The 23,312-nt window shown below is 32.8% G+C and overlaps 1 protein-coding gene across 1 annotated transcript; it reads right to left on the bottom strand.

The window, feature by feature from the left end:
• Positions 1-10,515: 10,515 nt before the first annotated feature.
• Positions 10,516-19,063, bottom strand: LOC145090297 (aspartic proteinase 36-like). Its single transcript, XM_079028579.1, has 10 exons — positions 18,704-19,063; positions 17,900-18,029; positions 16,998-17,248; positions 15,898-16,122; positions 15,335-15,497; positions 15,168-15,241; positions 12,664-12,754; positions 12,509-12,581; positions 11,473-11,544; positions 10,516-10,897 (listed from the first exon to the last, which is right to left on the bottom strand). Exons 1-10 carry the CDS (start codon positions 18,922-18,924, stop codon positions 10,752-10,754), a joined length of 1,446 nt encoding a protein of 481 aa, XP_078884705.1. The 5' UTR covers positions 18,925-19,063; the 3' UTR covers positions 10,516-10,751.
• Positions 19,064-23,312: the final 4,249 nt, after the last annotated feature.

The raw sequence follows: 23,312 nt of genomic DNA on the forward strand, positions 1-23,312 counted from the left end.
ATCTTTTAATATATTATTCTCATAATATATTAATAAATCATATTTAATCCTTTCTCTCCATAATTCATCCTATCAAGTTGCTTCGGTGAAGGCAACCCAAAAGGACCATGCACCATCGGGTCAAGTACATACCAAAATAGTTATGGACTTAGACACTAATCCAACAAGGTTGCACAAGATGTACAATAGGTTCATCCCTATTATTTTGTCGCATTTGTCTCATCTCTTCCCTTTCCTCAGATAACATGGCCTATATCATTGCTTGGATTCCTGCCATCGTGAAAGTCCAACTATTGGCACGTCTTCAGGTACACGCTCATTCACACAAGGCTAAGGTGTCAGATTCCATTACCATTTTCTAATCCGCTTTGTGTTTTCACGATGATGTTCTATACACCATAAATATCGTTTAGGGTACCGGAAGTCACAGGTATATTATGATAAAGAAGGTTTTAGTTATGTTTAGTCGCATAATCCCCTTATCACACTGAAAATTTATATGCCAGCTCTAATACAGTAATTAAATGTTTAGAATCCTGAACACATAAAGTTTCCTAACCTAGATCAACAATAAACCTTAAATCTAGTGATGTAATAGCAATTTAGACAAAACTAAAGCATGATATGAATCAAGTAGCACATAACAACAAATTAAACATCTTATTCTAATGTATATTACTGCTAGTGTCAATTGAATATACTACCTAAAATAAAATGGATACACACCTCACGATCATTACTTAGCATTGTAAGTTTAAGTCTAGAAATCCTCAAATATTCCTAGTTTTCTTAAACTAAAAGCTCTGATACCAACTGTGACATCCCCATTTTCATGGTCAAAAAAGACCTTTTCATTTATGCTTATTTTAAAACAGAGTTTACTTGTGATTGCTGAATTTGTTCCATAAAAGTATTTATGAAGAAATGTTTTTTATTGATTAATAATACCTTGGGATGCCATAACTGATACAAGAAACATAAGCACAAACATAGTCACTATGGCCTTACAACATCTAATGGCCTATATTTTCTTAAATCTCTCATGGGATCCAAACATCATATACCTTCATACTGCTAGTTGTTATTCAAAGAAACTAAGTGGGTCTGGTTACGAAACCTGGTGAGTAGATAGGGTTTTCATCCCACAATATTATATTTAATTCTTTTTAATTATATAATTCCAATCAAACAATTAGCCCGATTACCCATTCCTGTTATCCTCACTTTTTGATACTAAACCAATGATGTCAAGGGATCTATCCTAGAGGGTCTCTAAGTAAATAATATTTCTTCAGATATTATTTTTCAATATGTGCTAATAAGAAAACCATGGGTGAACAGAGTACCCACATGAATAATTTAGTCACACCTACAATTTGTAAACCTCTCCATATAAGGTTCCTTAACGTCTACAGGTCAGGGACCTGTCCAAGTATAGTTCAATAACGCATATAGGTCATAGAGCTATCCACGTACTATTTATCAATGCCCACATGTGGTAGAGTTGTCCGTATGCAATTCATTAACATCTATAGGTTGTACATGCCCATGTATGATCAATTAACACCTATTAGGTGTAAACCTACCCGTTTATGGCTTATAAACATCTACTGGTTGGAAGCCTCCCCATGTTTGACCCAACTTGTCAAGAATAGTATGCAGTCATCATCAATATCCTACTAGGTGACTACATTGCTAGTCTGGTAGTACTATAAAAGTCATAGCCTCTCATCATTATTTTTATCTCTCTTCACCCTTCACCACACCATATATTATATGTATAAAAATACATATATTGTTAAATAAAATCAGCTCATACATTTTCATAAAACATAGAAAGTCTTAATCACGTATAATAGACACATATAACACTTAATTATCTAAATACTTTGTATCTATGTGTTAGATGAAAGTAACAATGCACTCATTTGTTAAAAGTGGATGACTGGTGATTTTGGTAGAGCTTCGCCTAACACCTTGGCTTTTCCTTTGGACGTGATCTAGGTACAAATATCACAAAGTCTTAGTCTTATATTCATTATGACTAATGATAGTCTAGATTCCTCACTATTCCTAATGTCTACATTAAGATCTATCAAGTAAGGAACAATCAGGTAGGATCATATACGAGGTAGGGTCTGTTTGGTATGCATTGTATACTGTTTGGAAATCTCACTTTAAACACCTCATTAAATCTAGCCTAAACATCATTCTTGTAAGTAGATCAATCAGTATAATGACTTGGAATAAATGATAAATCTTATTTATATGTTCATAATAATGACTATGAACATAAATATAAGTTACACTTGTAATAAAATAAGGCCCCATTAGATAGTTTTTGATTAAGAAAGTGTTGGTTGGGAAAGATCTGTCTGGGTAATAAATTCTGATTGAGTATGAAACCATGTTGTTTGATTGTACATCTGACTAAATGTGCTGACTGATGCAAAATGAAGATTTTACACTGGTGTTGTATACACTAATTGATGAATAATTATAAAATCATACAAGTTATGTTACTAGTAATTCTTAATTGAAACATATAACCCTATAGAAGATTTACTGATTGAATAACATCCAATTAAAGTCTCCTATTCCAAATTAATAAACTTTTTAGGTAGTGATAATGTAGTATCAAAGAATTGAATGAGTGACAGTTATGACATAAAAGAAACATTAAATGGAAATTACAATTTATGATAAATATAAGCAAAGTCTTGCCAAAATTAAGAACCCAAATAAGTTTCTCAGAAAGAAAAAAGAACAGACTGAAAAGGGAGTTTCATAGAACTCAATTACTCAAAATCAGCAGCGTAATTAAGCATATAAGTATAAAACCAACAAAGTAAAATTTTCATCCTTCAAGAATTATAAAAGATTACATGAAACAAGAAACCATTTTCAAACCAATTCACTAGTTCAAGGATACAATTATCTAAGAGCAGCAAAAAGAACATACCCAATTAGTAGAGATTACTATTTAGCCTAATTTCGTTATTGACTGATACGAAATTGAATCAGTCGACAATAACACCACCAAAAGATAAGGAATTACAACAAGCATAAACCCGAGATCAATTACAACAACGAAGGAAGATAATCGGATTAGACAAAAACAGAGTACATGAGTGTAAATGAAAAAAAAAAGACAATTAATTGCGAAAATACCTAAAGAAAGGTCAATGAAGTTGATGGTGGGCGATGTTGAGGTGAGGACATGAAATTGTGACCATCAGAGGTGATGCCTGGTGCCAGCGTGCCGACGATTTCTAATACACTTTCTTTTCTTCGTTCTCTTCCCGAATCCCTATCACGCTCTGATTTTCAATTCAAAAAAGGTGGACGACATTTTTGGTTAGGGATAGAGAATTCACTAGAATTCAGAAATTGTCGATGCTTTCTAGTTGATGTGTAGCTATGGAGGCATGGAAAGAAGGAGAAGAACGAGGATAGAGGCACTGAAAGAGAACGGTAGGGCAAGGATAAAGATGGAAATCGTATCTCCCTTTCTCGGACGGCTATTTAACCCCCTTTTATCCAAATAAGACGTTGCTTGCTATGTCAGATGCCCAAAGTTGGTTTACCAAACACCTTTTGTTGACCGAGCCACCCAAACACGTCTAAACTGACTCGGCCAGACGCATATCAAACGGTGCCTAAGTGTAGCCTAAGTTATCGAAATTTTATAGAAAATTGGAAATTTTGCACAGGCATAACTACGACCCGAATAACTCTAATTTCCGAGCTCCTAGCTACTCCAAAGCCTAGCTAAAATACTCAGAAGTCTGAAAAAGTCATATTTTTGGTTGAGAAATCGTTTGAGAGATATTGGGATTGATTTGTGTGGAGAATGGAAGAAAATCACCATATATATATATATATATATATATATATATATATATATATATATATATATATATATGTGGCACCATGCACCAACCAGAGGCGCGCTGCACCCAACAACTGACATCGTTCCTGCCCCCTTGTTGCTATGTGTCAGGTCCAGATTCGTTCGTGTCGCTGCTTATAGAAGGGCTGCATGTCACGCCTAATGCCTATGCGCATGAATTTTTCCAAATTTTCAAATATTCATATCTTCTTTCTTCAAGCTCCATTTTCGATCTTCTTTATATACACATGTAGCCATCGACGATATCTACAACTTTTGTTTGGACTCCGTCGACTAATTCTCAATTTATTTTTAAAGTTATATTTTTAACAGGATTAGACTGTTAAAGTCCATATAAAAATCATAACTCCTTCATACGACACTCGTTCTCAATTCTCTTTATATCGAGGGAGTCACATCGACAAGATCTTTGATCCTCATTTAGAGTTTTTTTTGTTCCTATCAATATACCATTTTGAATTTCAGTTTCTATGCTAAGACAACTACGCTAAAATTTTCTAAAAATCATTACTTCCTCATATGAAGTCAAATATGGATGTTCTCAATATACACACTCTTGGTTTTACGATTACTATGACTTTCATTTATATTACTTAGGCTAGTAAGCAATCTATCTAAAATTCACTTATTACGATATGCATAGCCACATGGGTTTAATTGCAAAACTTCGAAGAAGCATAACTTCTTCATATGAAGTTAGATTTTAGAGTTATTTATAATCACGGAATCCATGTCACATATACAATAACTTTGGCTTAGATTATTTATCCTAAATAATATTCTATAAAAATGTAGTTTTATTACTCATAATACCTTAATTGTCTAGCCCGAAGTTGTGGGTGTCACAATTACCTCCCCTTTAAGATGATTACATCTCAGAATCATCAACAAAATAGGGTTGGATGATGACCCACACGTCATTCTTTCCATCATAGGCTATGACCAGAACTCTTATGTGTTCCTCATTAAGCTCTTAGAATTTTTGGCTACTAGTGGTGTTCAACCTCGCACTCTCTCTTCATTCTTTGTCGGACCTTTAGTCCTAACATTCGAGTAACAAAACTGATCTTCATTGGAAACTCCTGCTCTGTCTAGAATAGACTTAAACCAACATAAGGTCTTTACTTCGACTACCGTACAGATCGAATGGTCATATCCTAATGACCTTCCCAAGCATAACACGATGGATGTAATCAAGTCTCTTTTTGAGTCATACTTTATCAAAAAAATACATTCCTTCATGTTCTAACATGATATAATCACATCATAGCATGTAGCATTTCCAGCTACAGGCTGCTTAGTTTTAATGATGGTTGCGATACTTCTGTCGATCGTTTCGATTATATTTTCCTTCAATCTTTTAACTAAATTCAGACACTACATCAATCCTGGTATCTGAACCAAGTAAATCACTTCATAAATATTAATCGGACTCGATGACCTCTGAGGTCCGAATGAACAAGCATCATCGTAGTTATCACCAAAACAAAGGTAATGTCAGAAACGAACAAAATGAATTCAACTACTAGTTACATAGTAACCTTGTGACCCTTACTAATCCAAGTAGGATTCTTATACTTGTGACTCTTACCTTATGACTCTTAATGTCTCGCAGTTCTCCAAGTAACTATACAAGAAAATCACATAACAAATTAGCACATCGGATAGCGTAATATAATTATGGATTATATTACTTAAAAATAAATAATTACAATGTTATTCAAGTTCCCTATACTCCATGCCTCTTATACTAGGCCACACAACATGATCCTATCTATATGGATACTTTATATCTTTAAGTTTGGATAACTAGCTCCTCATTCTTGATATCCTACGACAACGCCTACTTCATCAAGGATCATCTGGAATGCTCTTGCCTTTGGTTTTTGCGATGCATTCAGCCTTGCTACTTTGCTTTTCTTTGGGTAGTCATTCTTGGGATGCCCTGCTTCTCCATGTTTATAACACACGCTTTAGGTTTAATTGTTGGCGTAATGACCAATCTTTCCATAGTTGAAGCAAGCCAACCTCATTGGAACATCTCCCAAAGTGTTTATGTCTACACTTCTCACACCACTTTGCCTCATTGGTATCCCCTGACCTCTTTACGTTAGGTCCGAACATTGAAAGCCTGCTCTTTTTATCGGACCTTGAAGATACCTCAAACTTCCCTTTCTCTCAAATTTTAGCTTTCTCTAGATTCGTTTCCTTTATTTGGGTCTCTACATTCCTAGCTGCCCTGATGGCTGCTTTCAGAGTGGTCGCTCATTTCAACGTTGGACTACAATCCGCTGGTGGTCCCATATCAAACTTATCTACTTTGGAAGGTTTGGTCGGAACCAAGTTAGGAACTAGTTTCATCTTTTCAGTGAAAGTTGTAGGATACTCGCTCACACTCATCTTTCTTTTCTTTAGATTCTGGAATTCATTATTGATCTCCATAAGATCTTATTCAGAGCAATATTGCATTTATTACTCCTCAAGAAAGTTCTCCCATGATATCTTCCTTGCTTTCCCCTTCGGCATGGAATCAGCCAACAACTTCCACCAGCTCAATACACCATTATTTAGCTCTCTAACCACTAAGATGGTCTTCTGTATCTTGTTGTAGTCACGACTATCGAAAACAATCTCTATTTTAGAGATGCAATCCATAACTTCCACTGGTGTTGGGCTTCCAGAAAGAGTTGGCGGTTTGAAAACCATGAAGTCCTCGTAATTGCATCCATTCCTCTCAACCTCTTGGCCAGGGTTGTCCTTTTTAACCCTTTGTTGTTCAGCTTCATCCATAGTTCTACTTAGCTTCCTTTTTCGGAATAACCTTAAATCAACCCAGGTTGCATAACAAGTGCAGTAGGTGTATCTCTATTATTCTGTAGAATTTCTCTCCTACCATCGTGACAGGTTGTGTTATTGGCACGTCTTCAGGTGCATGCTCATTCACACGATGTTGAGGTGGTCGGTTTCCATTACCGTTTCCTAATCCGCTTCATGTTCTTACCATGATGTTCTGTACACCAGAACACTTGTTCATGTGACATCCCCATTTTTATGGTCATTTTAAAATGTTTTATTTATGCTTATTTAATATATATTTTATTCATTAATGCAAAATTTGGTCCCGTAAAAGTTTTTTCAAAGAAATGTTCCCATTGTTTTATTAAGGATGGGGATGTCAAAACGATGCAAGAAACATAAGTATAAATGGAGACTTACAATGGCTCAGTATACAAAAGATATGCATCTCCTTGAATCTCTTGGCAAATACATACATCATTATCCAAGTCTCTTTAAATAATTACATGCGATTCAAATAAATTGAGTGGTTCATGTTGGGAAACCTAGTGATACAGAAGGTTTTTAAACCCACAATAATATAATTAATATGTTTAATTATCAAACAATTCATCCAATTACCCATCCCCATTTTCTTATTTATTTTTCCATAAGGATCTATCCTAAGGGTCATCATAGTCATCGATGTTGATAGTAGTGTTACAGGGATTTCTCCGTAATACATGTTAATAGGTTTCTTTCTACTTTCATTCCTAAGAATTCATCCTAAGGATTATTTTAATCATTATTACTGACAGTACTATTACAGGGATTTCTCTACAATACATGTCAGTAGGGTAGAGTACATCAAATGGACATGAAGACCATCACCTACAGGTTATAAACGGCCTATGTTCCACGAGATTATCATCAAATAGTCTGGTGGTTGTCATCTATACTCTGTTAGATGACTACATCTTTGGTACACTAGTACCATTCCTAAACTCGTTGGCATGCGAGTGCCACTTCTAGATCAATTTGTATGTTAATACCATTTCCAAAGTCATGGCATCCTATCATTGCCTACATTTTTCATTATACCAAATGCATCTTCTCTTTCATCATACTATGACATCTTCATTACCCTTTGTTACCGAATGTATTATATTTATAAAATACATATACGGTATAAATCATATAAACTTATATTTATAACATTTCATTTAACGCATAACTTTTTTGCACATTAGCACGTATAGCATTCACTTATATAAACACTTCATATTTATGTGTAAGAGGAAGGTAATTATGCACTCACCTGACTTCGATGAATGAGTGGTGATCTCGGCAGAGCTTCGCCTTGGTGCTTTATCTTTTCATATGACCATACCTAGGTTCACACTCCTAAGTCTTAGTCTTATATTCATGGTGACTAACGATAGTCTAGATTCCTCACTAATCCCAATGTCTACATGAAGATCTATTAAGTAAGGAACAACCAAGCAGCATCATATCGGAGGTAGGGTTTGCTTTGTATACAAAGTATCTTGTTTGGAAATCTCACTTTAAACACTCACTAAATCCAAGCTAGACATAATCGCCGTAAGTAGATTAATCAATATAATGACTTGGAATTACCGATAAATCTTAATTATATGTTCAAAATAACGACTATGACTATAATTAAAAGTTGCACTTGAATCAAATAAATGCAGCTTAACTTATAGAGTATTCTGATGAAAACCGGGAATTATGATGACAGAACTATGATTTGGGAGCTTCAATTTGCCGACTATCTGAAATTGTAGGGCTTCGCCAAAGTGGCCAAAAAACTCAGGAGTAAAGGGTTAAAGGTTGGAAAGAGATCTAGAGAAAATCATGTGGAAGTTAAGTGAGAAAATGAACAGATTTCGCAGGCTTATATAGGCTAAATTTGGGGGGGGGGGGGGGGGGGGGCGTACAGTTCAGGTGAGCACCGCGCATCTGGTTGGAAGGTGCTTACATTTTGTTTTCTACATGGTGCCACATGTCACATTTTGGGTAGTGAGTCAAGGCTCGTTGCGCCCTCTATCTGTGCACGTGATTGCGCACGAAGATTTCTGTTTTCTTATAAAATTCATATCTTTTTTGTACAACCTCCGTTTTCGACGAGTTTTATATCCACGTGTAGCTATCTAGGAGGTCTACAACTTTAATTTAGGCTTCTTCGGCTAATTTTTATTTTATTTTTAAATTTATATCTTTAACAGTCTTAGACTGTTGAAGTCTATTAAAAATTCATAACTCTCTCATCCGACGTCCGTTCTTAACTGTCTTTATATCGAGGGATAGGTGTTGACGATATCTTCAACTCTCCTTTAGATTGGTTTTCCAAACAATTGATCGATTTCAATTTAGGTTTATGAGCCCTATACTATTACGTTGAAATATTAGAAAACACATAAATTCCTCTCATGAAGTCAGATTTAAGCGTTCTTTATATGTATGGAATCATTTCAACATATACCATAATTTGGTTAAGATTATTTGTCCAAAATAATATTATATCAAAATATTTTTAATGCTTATAATATTCAAATTAACTAGCCCGAATCTGTGGGTATTATAATTATATCCCCTTAGGATTATTACGTCCCAGAATCATCAACAAAATATGGTTTTAATAATGACCCTACACGTTATGTTTTCATCCTAGGTAATAACCATAACTCTAATGCCTATTCAAATTAGTACCTTACTTTTAGGACTTCTTGACTATTGGCGGTGCTATATCTTGCACTTGCTCTTTATCCTATATTGGACTTTTAATCGTAACCTTCAAGTTACAAACTCAATCCTTATTAGAGACTCCTACTCCTTCTTAAACAGATTTAACCCTAGATAAGGTCTGTACTTCGACTACCATGACAGACCGAATGGTCATGTTCTAATGACTTTCCATCACATAATGCAATAGCTAGACTTAGGTTTGTTTGAGTCGGACTCCAACAAGGAAGTTACTTTCCTTCATGTTCTAATGTAATATAATCACATTCTAGCATGTAGCACCTCTTGCTATAGGTTGCTTAATTTTAACAACGACCGCGATACTTCTATTGATCGCTTCAAATATCTTTTTCTTCAATCTAAAGGTCGGATGCTTCGTCGAACTTACTATGTAGATTACTCATACTCGATTCAATATAACCACTAAGGTTTGAATAGTATTCATCTTTTTAGACATTACCGAAAATAATAAACTAACATAAAGTATATTACTTTGGTGACCCTGAATGGTACACTGGATAACACTACGATTACTAGCAAAGTCAGTAAAAATGTAACTTATAACAGTCTTCATGTTGTGTTCGTTTGCGGGTCTTCTTCATGTCTCCGATTCCATATGATGACAAAACAGTCTTCGGGCAAGTCTTCTTCGGTTCACAAGGCTTTGAGGTCTTGGGGTCCATCTTAGTTGAAGATGGTCACTTTCTTGTTTCAAGAGAATCTCTTATGGCTTGTTTCTCTTGATATTATGTTATATATTTGCAGGTATAATTTTATTGTCAAAATGTGAAGTCGTGCGTGATTTTTATAAGGATTAGAAGGATTCAGTGACTAATTATTTTTATAACTTTTTATGTTATAACGTAAGACACGGTTAATTTGTAACTATAAATTGTAAACTATTGTTGTAGATATACTTCTTGTCTCCTTGTTAGAACAATGCACACCATATGTTTATGTTAAAACCTTTATACCAAGAATTGCTATAATTTTTTGGGTGTACTTTTACGTAAATACAACTACATTATTTTGTTCCTGCATGCTTGTCCTAGCGTTAAAGATGTAAAATTCCATAACCGATATTCAAATTCAACTGAATATACAACTTTATACACAATTTTTTTTATAGAAAACTCAAATACAAAATGACAAAGCTAACAAACAAACAACGACCATTAATCATTTCTCTAATTACATCCAAATATCAACAAATATGTATCTTTAGGAACATATAGTACATCACAAAAATACAATCACTTTAATGTGCTTAATTACATAGAACCACATTTTAATTCATCTAGTTAATCAACACAACTGCAAGGAATAAGAGCAATCCCAAAATCACTCTAGAGCTACATGGATAATGTGAAGAAGATAAATCTCTGGCAAAGACTTCATACACATTCCCAGACTCTTCATCTTTCACTTTGATGCTTGAAGAGCCTAAAATGACACAAAATCGGATGTTTAAAATTTGGGATAATTCGGTAATTTACATTATCTCAGTAATTAGTTTTCTTGTATGTACTCTTGATCTGATATCGAATTTTGACTCTAGATAATCAAAATACCAATTTAATACTCATTTTACCCGAAAACTTAAAAATAGTAATGGACAATTGATTAGGTAATTTTAAATTTTTCTCAATTTCTAGTTTTTTTTAGCTACTCTTTACTTGAATATCGAATTTTGATCCTAGACAATTAGAAAACCAACACTCAAACAATATTTTGCGGTATCTTCTGACTGCCATAATCATATGTTTAAAGCTGGGGACAACTTGGTAATTTTACATATATCTGAATTATCAGTTTTCTTATAGACATTCTTCACCTAATTATTGAATTTTAACCCTAGATAATAATAATAATAAAAAGTTTATCAGTTTAGCCAAACATTTAAAACGTTATTGCAACTCCTTCTAATGACAATAGTTAATTAGACACTTAAATTTAGGGACAATTAGGTAATTTTACATTTGGCAACAAAATAAATACATTAAGAGAAGTGTACTTACAATTATAATCGGTCCATCCAATGACCTGATTATCTATATCATACGTAACCAGTTTATCTGATAGAACAAGATCTGCATAAAGAAAAAAATTGGAAATTTTCAATTTAATCCCATTAATAACCCTTACTTCAAGTTATTTAATGCTACTCAAATATTTATAGAGTCCCTATTTGACTTCTGATAGTCAAAAGTTTCTATTTTGACTTCAAAAATAATAAGAAGTATGTTGATTGTTGTAGAAAGTACTAGTGAAATTTTTTAAATATAACATGTATTAAAATGGCATGAATTTGAAGCTAAAGTGAAATTTATATACACTCAATTTTAATTTGAACAAACTTGGGTTGAATGTCAAAAGTAAAAAAACCAAAGTAATTTTGAAAATTTCAAGTTAATTTCCATGCGTAATTTAATATAACTAATTGCCAATAAGTTAAATGTATAAAATAATCTTAAATAAAATAATAGTCTTGTGGACCAAAATGAATAGTGTAAAGAATTTCCAATACGAAATTGGGTAGATAAGCAAATTTAGCTAGAAATTATGTCAAAAGAGAAAGTGCTAAATGCAAAAAACAGAAACATAATTCCATTTATTTATTTATTATAGCAGCAATTTTTCTATTAAAACATTTTACTTTTAAATTTTTTTTATTATTAAGGTATTGCTCTTTGAATTATCTACCTAATTCTAGAAATGTATTTCTAAATTTTTTCCTATAAATAGGTAGATATTTTGAAAGTACAATGTTGTAATACGGAAAAAAATAAAAATATAATATTATAATAAACAAATAATTAAAAGTATATTGTTGTTTCTTGCATTTAACCAAAATAAAAAACATTTTAGTTCCACAGTCGTGTCTGTAAATCTACCAAAAGGGTTTAGAAATTGATTACGATATTCTTTTGTGGAACAAAATATATTAATTTATGATTTTATACTGGAACTTTTAAAACTTCTATCAAGTACAAAAATTAAAGGGACAAAAATAATTTGATTTATTATTGTATACTGAAATTTTATTATAACTACCTCCCAATAAAGTTAGATCTCCTCCGTCCTTCCCTTGAACGTTACTGTTCATAAAACCGATACACCATTCGTCCTGAAAAATGAAGATAATATAAATTTTAAAATTCAAGGAATAAACAAGATTAAATTTTTATATAATAGAATAGAATTTATACCTCAACTGCAAAGAAGTATTGATGGGGCACAACTTTCAATGGAAGTTTGTTCGCAAAGTGAAAAGTGATAACGGGAAATCCTTCATCGATGCTGCATTACGGGATAATAAGACGAGATAATAAATCATTTTAGTCAAATTTGAAGTTGAGATATTTCTATAAAGTCTCAATATTTTGGGTCGGTTTAAGATTTATTCCCAACATTTAATTTTTGAGCAAAAAAATCCCGATTTTCTAATTTTATATAATAATATATCATTTTTAGTTGAAAAAAAAAATAAAATTATTTCTTTAATTTGGGCAAAATATAAAATAATCGGGACTTTTCTATTCAAAAAATAAAAGTTTGGATTAAACTATAACTAAACATTATATGGAATATATTCTTCAAAATTTGTGATATTTCATTTAAATTTAATGAACTACATACGATTTTTTGAGCTAGTGCAGAAAGACGGACTTAATATAGAAATTCAGGAAAACGTTGTTAATACTAAAATATTAATAAACTGTCCATCAATTATTTTTTTCTTTCCATTTCCACAAGTGTGATGTCATGTATCATGGCCTTTGTTTCTTATGTGAGAAATTAAGTATCCTCTTAGTTTTCTTCTTACTTAACTTCCTATTCATTTGAAATGATGACAAATGTATTCAAATATAATTAAGACAAAATTTCAAAAATGGTCCCTGTGGTAAGCAATTTTTTGGGGTTTTAGTCCAAACCACGACTTTTTTTGATTGGTGGTCCTTTTGAGGTAGTTTTCTTGTGATTTTGGTCATTCGGTAAATTGAAAAGACTAAATTGCCCTTATTATATTTATTTTTCACTTTTCTTTTTTTCTATAAATATTTATATATAGAAAATAAAAATAAGGGGTCCTCTCTCTCCCCCCCCCCCCCCCTCTCTCCTTGAATTTTGTTGCTACCATTAAAGAGTAAAAAAAGCCTTTCTCATTCCTCCATTTTTCCTGTCGATCAGAACAATCATCCAAAGACCCCTAATTCGGTGTTGCTTTCGTTCAACATCCTTCTCCGATCTACAGAGGACTGAAGTCCTTTCTCCTCCTACATGTGTTGTTCTTGATCGGGCCAAAAAAGAAAGAAGTTGCCAGAGCAGCCCTTCGATGTCGACTCGCCTCCTAGTGAGTTGCTAAACCACCACCGGACCACTTCTATTTTTTATTAAATTCGTGCTTCTCCTTTCACGATCAGACGAGGATCGAAGATCCTCCCCCGATTTCTACCTTCGTTCTACTTCACGATCGGTCAAAGATCGGAGACCCTTTCCCTTCGATGCCATAGTCGTCGACAACGACTTTCTTCAGGCTCTTCCTCTCCTCGCGATTTCCCAGCCACCACCGGAGGTGCTTCTTATTTGTGTTCTTTTTCTTTCCCTTCCCAATCTGTTGAAAACGATGATTGATTCTCCAAAACGAGGATATTTCAAGATCTGGGAGGTTAAATAGAGCAGATTCTTTCAGATGAGCTAAGTTGATGTCGAAGAAAGCTAAGCAGATACGGATTTGTAGATTGGGGGGAGGAATAGTAACGGTGATGATGTTCTTCCCAAAACGATAAACAGAGTCAAAAAGGATGGTGGTGGTGAACCGTGATGGTGAAGATAAGGGGGATGGAGACTGTTGCAGGAGAATGATGGTGGCTTATATGTTTATGAATCTTGATTGCGTTTTCTACATGTAGGAATTGAGCATTTTTACGAGAGAAATTAGGTTTTTTGGAAGGAGAGAATATGGTGAAAGGGGGAAGAAGATGAAAAACCAAGTTGTATGTGTTTTTGGTTGTAATCCATCGAGAGAGAGAGAGAGAGAGAGAGAGAGGTGGGCCCCAAATTAGGTAATTATTTTATTTTTCATTTAAATTAAATAGAAAAAACATAAAAATATATATCAGAAGGGCATAATAGTCTTTTCATTTTACTGAGGGACCAAAAACGCAAAGAAAGTAGCTCAAAAGGACCACTAATCCAGAAAAGTCGTGGTTTGGACTAAAACACCAAAAATTTGCATACCGCAGGGACCATTTTTTCAGTTTTGTCTATAATTAATATTATCCAAATATAACACCTGTAGTAATATAAGTAGGAAGAAAAAGCAGTAGGATATTTAATTTCTCGTCTTATTTCTTCCTATATGTGTTATTCGCATAAACTATTGTGTGGATATATGATGCTTACAAATTTGAGAAAATCCCAACAAATTTAAGGAAATGAAAGAAAAAAATAACAAGGGAAAATTTTGTAGAACAATAAGACTTAATAGTCTACTAAGTAGTTATTTCTATATTAAGTTAGAAAAGCCTACTATGTGAGCTATATATTAGTATTTCCTTTTTTACTTAATGCAAATAGAATAACGACCATAGCAACCATAGCAAGAAAGTAAGACTTTCTGTATCAAGTCCTAACTTTTTAAAGAATTTCCCACATTTTCTTAACTAAATTTAATTAAATGAAAAAAAGAAGCTAATAAAAAAATCCATACCTTCCGGAATACTTGTAACATTTAAACAACTTCTCAACCGTGTGCGGCTTGTTGTCGGGTTGTGCGGCCATGATCTAGGTTAGAAGGATAACATCAATAATTATAAAGGAAAATAAAAATATAAGATAACTGAAACGAACTTAAAAGCGGAAGAAAATGGGGCATACCTTCTCCATTAATTGCTTGTAAACATCATCTGGAAAATAAGCCAAAGTTGTACCACTATCGACAACAGCTCCTTCGTTCTTCATAAAGTCAAATATACTTGTTGGGAGTTTTACATTCTCACCGTTTACATCAATTGACTTCAATTCAATGTTATAATGGGTTCTACAAAGTATATATGTAACGTCAAACTAGGAGAAAAAAAATACAAAATAGGTTGAGTTATAGATGCAATGACAATAACAGTGACAGTGACAGTGATTGAGAAAGATTTTTGTCACGCCCAAAAAGATACAACAATATAGGACATATAGTCATTTTTTATCTCCTATATATGTACAAAAGACGTGATGCCCTATCCTCACTCTCTTCATTAAAAATATAACCAAGAAGAATATACTTTACCCCTAAAAGCATGTATTCCAAAACATATTTAGTCTCATTTGTTTAACGTAGCTTCAACGAATTGTAACATCTGTAATTTTGAAGGTCATTTCTGTAATTTCACTCCGATCACATCGATTCTAGTTTAATAAAACAAAGATGATGAAGAAAGATAACTTACTTGTCATCTAGAATTGGTGTCGTTTTTACTTTTGGCTCCACCACTTCTCCAATAGCAAAGATGCCACCACCTTTATTACCATCCAAGCAATGTGAAAAAGTTTTTTTTATCTTTTTAGATGAAGCAAGTTGGGAAAGCACCGAAGTTTTTGCCTGCCCAAATCCTATAATACCATCTAAAGCTTGTTCTGTTGAGCTTAGCTCCCCGGATTGTTTAGCTCCACACCTATCTTGGATCATAAAGTTATGAAAATTATATATCTTCTTTTCGATTAAATGTTGTTTCAATAAATGTTTAAAAAAGATTTGACAGAAATAAATGAGTGGCAAAACATAGAATTGAACTTAATTGGTTAAATCTTATTTTCGTGACTTTCTGGTATTAAGTAAAAGAACTCATATATATTTTATTTCACGGATTAAATCTTGTCCCCGTTAATTCGTTTTAACTCAAAAAAGAAATATCATTTTGTGGTAAGTAGATGCATTTGAATACTTTAGTATAAAATCATAAATCAAATAAATTTTTGGTCCAATAAAAATATTGTAGTCGATTTGTAAATTATGCATCTACTTAATAAGATTTTTTGGTTCCATTAACAATTCATTTAAGTCTTGTTTTTACAAATTTGGCAAAATATGGAGAAACATTTTTACTTTTACAATTTTACCGATTTACACAATATAATTATTTATAACAGTGAGTAAATCATTGTGTTTTTTAACCGTTTAAAAGAAAGCATTTTTCCTTGTTATCGTGTTTTAGAAAAAAAAAATTGTACTTCCATTATTTTATCGATTTAGCCACTAAACGATTATTTGTCTATCACTTCAACCACTAAACTATTACTATAATAATCATTAAAAAGGAGAATATTGACTAATTAAATCAATGAAATGGTAAAATTATATTGTGCTTTTATGCACTTTGACATTTTCTAAACCAGTTAACAGCAAAAAATAGTATTTTTAGTGTGTCAAAAAAAATATATAATGATTTAATCACTTAGTCGATAAAATGATGAAAATAATTTGTTGTGATTTTCTTTTGCCTTTAAAACTTTATGTTTTCTAATGCTTAAAGAAAACATAAAAACTCACCCAAATGTTACATTCCCATTCAAAATAGTCGTTTGACCATTTCCAGACACTTTGGCAAGATGTATATTATCACTAACAAAATATCCAGAAGTTGAGCTCCCATCACCATATTTACATGCATATTGACAAGGCATTCCAGCCTTACAATCACTATTCTCAGGGGCATCAAATGTTTTTGTGCAAAATTCATCATCACAATAAATCTTTTTGGAAGTACAGGAGCCCTCTGGATCATAAAGTAATAGGGGTACCTATTGATAATAACATGGTGACAATTTTTAATTGAACAAGAATTTGTAATACAAATGTAAACTATTACTATGTTGTTTAGTTTTAGTTAATCTGGTAAGTTATATATGGATGTTTCTTTTTCATTTAAAGTAGAAAGAACGATTTAATAGAGAAAAACGGGGAAATGAGACTCTCCCTATTAAGTCCTGACCTTTTACTAATTTAATTTCGGGTTAAATGAAATTAATAGCAACATACTTTTATTTATTTGTATATATACCATCCTACTTTAAATTCTTTTGCATTACAAAATTGCACTTATATTTTTTTATTAAGGTATTGTACATTGAAAAATTTATCTCGATATAGCATTATATTTCTTTTTATTAGGACATTATATTTAGAAAAATCTACCTGATTACGAAAGTAAAATGTGCTTTGTATTTGGATGCTCTTGCTATAATTTGGGTAGATTAGAAATGAAAGTCAGATGCTATAATAAACAAATCAATAAAAGTAAAATACGTTGCTATTTTTTGGATTTAGCACTTTACTTTTTCCTTCCATTTCCCCAAGTGTGCCTTCATTTTCTCAAATATTTTTTTTTGAAAATCATTTATTTATCCGGCCAATACTTTCAAAATAAAATGTTGCCTTAAATTGTTACATACGCCAAGGTCACTTCTTGTTGGGCATGTTTCACATTCTATACAATTCACCCATAGAAGGTCACTCCCGGTATCGACTTGCACATGATAAGGATTTGGTGGTTCCCCGAGTGTAATCTTAGTGTAATATAGACTGCAATTGCAAAACATACAACATAATAAACAATATGAATTGAATTATATAAAATGATAGATGCAAGAAATAACAAAATGTTTTCATTGATTTGTTTATTATAGCATTATACTTTTATTTAAATACAAAACAATTTTCACTGTTATAATAAGCAAGCAATTCAAAGTGCAATGCCATATAATTGGATAGATTTTTCAAAATACAATGTATTAATAAGAAAATAAATAAAAGTAAGTGCTATATTAGAGAATATGAAAGTAGGATTGTCTAATACACTAATATATGAAAGTACATTGTTGTTTTGTTGAAAAATGAATTGACTAAAGAATGGTAAATTTGGTAGGATTAGTATATATGCCTCGATTAAACAAAAGATATACTAATAACTAATAAGCAAGATACTCAAGGATGCATATTAAACAAACATATGTTTATATCCATTTTCCATATGTGAGAATAATGTTATAAGTTATATCATCACATTCAATACAATATGCATTATGACAATCGGCAATTCACAATTATGAATTGAACTTTGAGAGGAAAACGAACAATTCAAATAATGAATTAGTTCATCATTAATCCGATATAATTATTAAATAACCAGAAAAATACATTTATTATATGAGAGAGAGAGAGAGAGAGAGAGAGAGAGAGAGAGAGAGAGAGCTAACGCGGCGGAGGTGGGGCTGCGGTCGCCACCAATAGGGAGGTCAGCAGCGGCAAGTAATCTCCCATGGCGTTGAGTGTCGTGAGATTTGAGTTGATTCAAAGAAAATTTTTTGTTAAATTTATGCTGAACCTGAAAAACCATATTGGCTGATGCCAAATTACATAATTGAAGAAGAACAACAAATCCAATCACCAAAACAACTCCTCTTCTATTGAGATCCATATCTCAATACCAAAATCAAATTCAAAATATATGTAATCTTCAAATGGGTTTTATTGAAATCGAAAAACTAAACCTATTCGTTTGTGTGTGTTTTTTTATTTGAATGCTATATATTCTCTCCTATTATTCAAAGCATATAATCAGAACGAAGGAAAGAATGAAGAAAAAAGAAACCCACCTCGGTTTTGACCGGCTTTGAAGAAGAGAAGAGAGAAAGGGCGCGCGGCTTTAACGGCAAACAGACGATCCCAACGTTTTAGCTTTGCTGGCAGGTGGCAAGGTGGTGGAGATCGATAAACATTTTTGGTTCACATTTGACTTTGCTTTAGGTTTTCGAATTTGTCTCATATGATCCTTATACTTCTGCATTATCATAAATTCGGTCCTTTTAGTTGTTTCTCATTGGGGATTTTTGTAAAGAAACTTTTATATATTTTCTGTGGTCAGCTTTTTGGGTCGTTGAAAAATGAAAAGGAACGCATGGGTATCATAATAGGAAATTCATTTGTGCATCAAATAGCTCGAATCAATAGACTAGCATTTGCGCTAATATGTTTTTTTAATATCTATATATAATATGAGATTCAATAACTATGATCCAAGATAGTTGTACATCTTTAGTGTATTAATTTAATTTTTTTTAATAATTAAGAATAAACAAAATTTTAGAAAACCGATTCAAAAACCAAATCATTGATTCGTGAAATGTTTAAACAAGTTTCATAACCAATCATAATGGTTCTTTGGATTTTAAACTAATATTTAGTTAAACATGGAAAAGAAATGCAAGCAATTATTATTTGATATATCTAGAAGTTTTTCTTACTTTATTGAAAATAGCTAGTAGGTTTATCTTGTTTAGGTTGCTAGGTATGGTCAACGTTGTTCAAAAGGTCACATTAGCATAAATTTTTGTCTTCTCTACGTCATTAATAAGGATAATTTTTCTCATGAAAAACGTTGTTAAGAAAGAAGAAAAGCAAAGGGAAGAAATGGAGGATGAGATAAAAAAAAATGGCATTGAGGGGTGTTACGATGGATGGCAACAAGAAGCAACGAGAAACCAAGTGGGGCGGTGTTGGTGGCGTTATACCAGCGTTGAGGTGCCTCCACATAGGTAAAAACGCCCCTTAACGGGCTCATACCTTGCAGCCTTATGAAACGGCGTAGGATGAACTACTTTTGAGACTTGGATTTTTTCAAACGTCACATATCAAATGAGTTCAAAAGTCCCATATCAAATGAGAGTTTGAAAGAAACGAATTAACAAAAATTATAAAAAGGACAAGACTTCCACAAAAACCATTTTAGCTCTTCACATAAAGACAAAGAAGTGGATTGAATATGTGGTTGAAAAGTATAAAACTTTAAATTATAATTAACGGGCATGGGTTCTATAAATATCACAAGTTTTATAAAGTTTGATGTTATTTCATTTCAACTCAACTTAAATCTTACTTGGTTTATAAAAAATGGACTTAACTCAATTACCGTGGTTCAATCTAGAGCTTCCTTTTCTAAAGCTCTTCTTGAATTGCAAAACATGGAGGTTATGGATTTATCTCAATGAGCTAAGGTCCAATGCTTGATAGAAGCTAATGAAATACTTGATATTTTCATGGTGTGATTAATAAAAAGAGACGTCAAAGAGAGATTAGATGTGTGTTCTCTAATGGTCACTGGATTGAAGACCTTGGATCAAAAAAGATTTTTCTCATTTTTATGATAGGTTTTCTGCGCCTTCTTCCTCTTGGGTTCTGGTTAATCTCGATTTTCCTTCTTCCATCTCCTTGGAACAACTCTCGGTTTTAGAGGGTGAGGTTACGAGTGTCGAAATGAAGCAGACGGTTTAGGATTGTGGCTTTTATGATAAGTATCCTAGGCTTGATGGTTTTACATTTAAGTTTTTTAGAAGATTTTCGAGTTTGGTGGAGTCTTCGGTGGCGGATGCGGCTGCAATGCAAGAGTTTTTTAATTCTTGTATTTTTCTGAGAGACTGTAATCCATTGTTTATTGCCCTGATTCCGAAAATTTTTGATGCTAAATTTGTCAAGGACTTTCGAACTATTAGTTTAATAGGTTGTCAATATAAGATTGTAGCCAAGATTTTAGCTAACCGTCTAAGCTTGGTGATTTGGTTAGTGAACAACAATCAAATTTTGTATCCGATCATCATATTTTAGATGGTGATTTGATTCTGAATGAGATTTTATGTTGGTGTAAGTTTAAAAAGAAGAAGGTTGTGATTTTTAAAATTTATTTTGAAAGGTGTATGACTCGATAAGATAGGATTATCTAGATGATATTCTAGATAAGTTTAGTTTTGGTTGTAAGTGGAGGGGTTGGATTAGAGGTTGTTCATTTTCTTCTACATCTCCGGTTTTGGTTAATGGAAGTGCTTCTGATAAGTTTGGTTTTGGTTGTAAGTGGAAGGGTTTTAGTTGTAAGTGTAGGGGTTTTGGTTTTAATTCCTTTTCATGAAGTCAAGTTGGTGGCCTTATATGTTGGTTGTGCAACTTTAAAAACTATGTGTGTTTTGTTGGAATAGTGTCTAAGGCTGCAACTATATTAGGCAAGTACTTGACCCGGTTGTGCATGGTCCTTTTGGGTTGCCTTCACCATAGCAACTTGACAGGATGATTTATCAAAAGAGAGTAAATATTATTAATATATTATGGGAATAATATAAAGAATAATATATTGTTATTTGATTAATATAAGTCATAGAGTTAATTGGAATTAATTTGGTGACTTAAAGAGATTAATTAAATAAAGGGGTATAAACTGTCAATTGTTTGATAGTTAAGATTTAGACTGTAAATCCATATAGATATACAAGGGACGGATTCTAGAAGCTAGGATAGCTTCAAAAATCGTCCAAGGGGTTATCTATGGAATGGATTTGGATAGCCTTAAGAGAAGATTATCCAATTAGGGTTTAGATTGTAACCCTTAAGGAGTCTACAAGTATAAATAGATCCCATGGGCAAGGGAAATCGGCACCTCACCTAAAGTAAGAGAGCCCTGGCCGATTTCCTCCCCTCTCCTCTCTCCTAAGTCATCTTTCTTGCTATTGGTGTTTGTAAGCCATTAGAGGAGTGACAATTGTGACTCTAGAAGCTCCAAGACAACAAGATCAACAAGGAATTCAAAGGTATGGTTCTAGATCTGTTTCAATGTTGTTATTTAACCTAATTAGCCATTAGAAGTCTTGGATTCAAAGCATGTTTAATTAGAAAGCCTAGATCCAAGCATTAGGGTTTTGCATGCGCACATAGGAAAGTTCTTATGGCTAAAACCCATCAGTGGTATCAGAGCCTTGCTTGGTTTTCTTTAAATTGTTGCTTAATTAATTGAAACAAAGCTGCAAAATTCGATTTTTTGGTTTCTGAGTCATGGACTCGGCGAGTTCCAAAGTGGACTCGGCGAGTCCCTTTGTGCACTCGGCGAGTCCAGGCGTCAGGAATGGCCAGATTCAGGATTTTTTCATAGTTATCTTATGGAAACTTACCTTAATCATAATAGATCAATCTAAATCCGATTTTTTGATATATATGGCTATTATCTTGATCTAGTTAAAGGTATTTATCAACTAATAAAATATTTGATTTCCTTATATGATAATTAATTAATTATTATAATTATTTTGGTAATTATCTTTCAAAGAAATCTTGAATAAAATCAAATATAGATAATTAGGATATTAATTGTTAATTGGAATTATTTGTTATTTGATCCTCTATGTTTTAAATGTTTAAAACTTGCCCTTAAGTTTTGAAATTTATATTTGTGATTAAAAGTTTTAATTTAGACAACTTAAATTTCAAACCCTAGATTTTAAAAGGTTTAAAATACAACCCTATACTAATATGATATTACTAGAATAATATATATATATATATATATATATATATATATATATATATATATATATGTATGTATAACTAAATGCTAGTCTTACCGTTAGTAGGCCTCATTCACGAAGCCAATCTATAAGGTGGGTATAAGGTTGCGGCCTATAAAATGGCGCTTAATGGGTGTACACTCACACCCACCACTTGCTTGATTGGTGGAGGGTCGTTAGCCGAACGGGTAGGATAGGGCAACCTCATCCTCTCATTAAAAGTATAATAAGTGATACAAAGTAACTACACATTTTTTTTAAAATTTCCCAATCTTAGTTACTTTAGGAAAAGTGAATTGATGCAATCCCATGAAATTACACTTTGCACCCTTGCTAAGAAGTTAGTGGAGCGTGTGTGGTTTACCGGCACACTAATTGGTTCTAAGCAAAGGTGGAAAAGGGTGATTCATTGTTTATCATAGTTCGATGGAGCCTGTGTGGTTTACCGTCACATCGAATAGGTGATCGTTACAATGAAGGCACC

The sequence above is a fragment of the Lactuca serriola genome, chromosome 2 (assembly GCF_051521515.1).
Source record: "Lactuca serriola cultivar US96UC23 chromosome 2, Lser_US96UC23_V15, whole genome shotgun sequence".
Taxonomy (NCBI): Eukaryota; Viridiplantae; Streptophyta; class Magnoliopsida; order Asterales; family Asteraceae; genus Lactuca; species Lactuca serriola.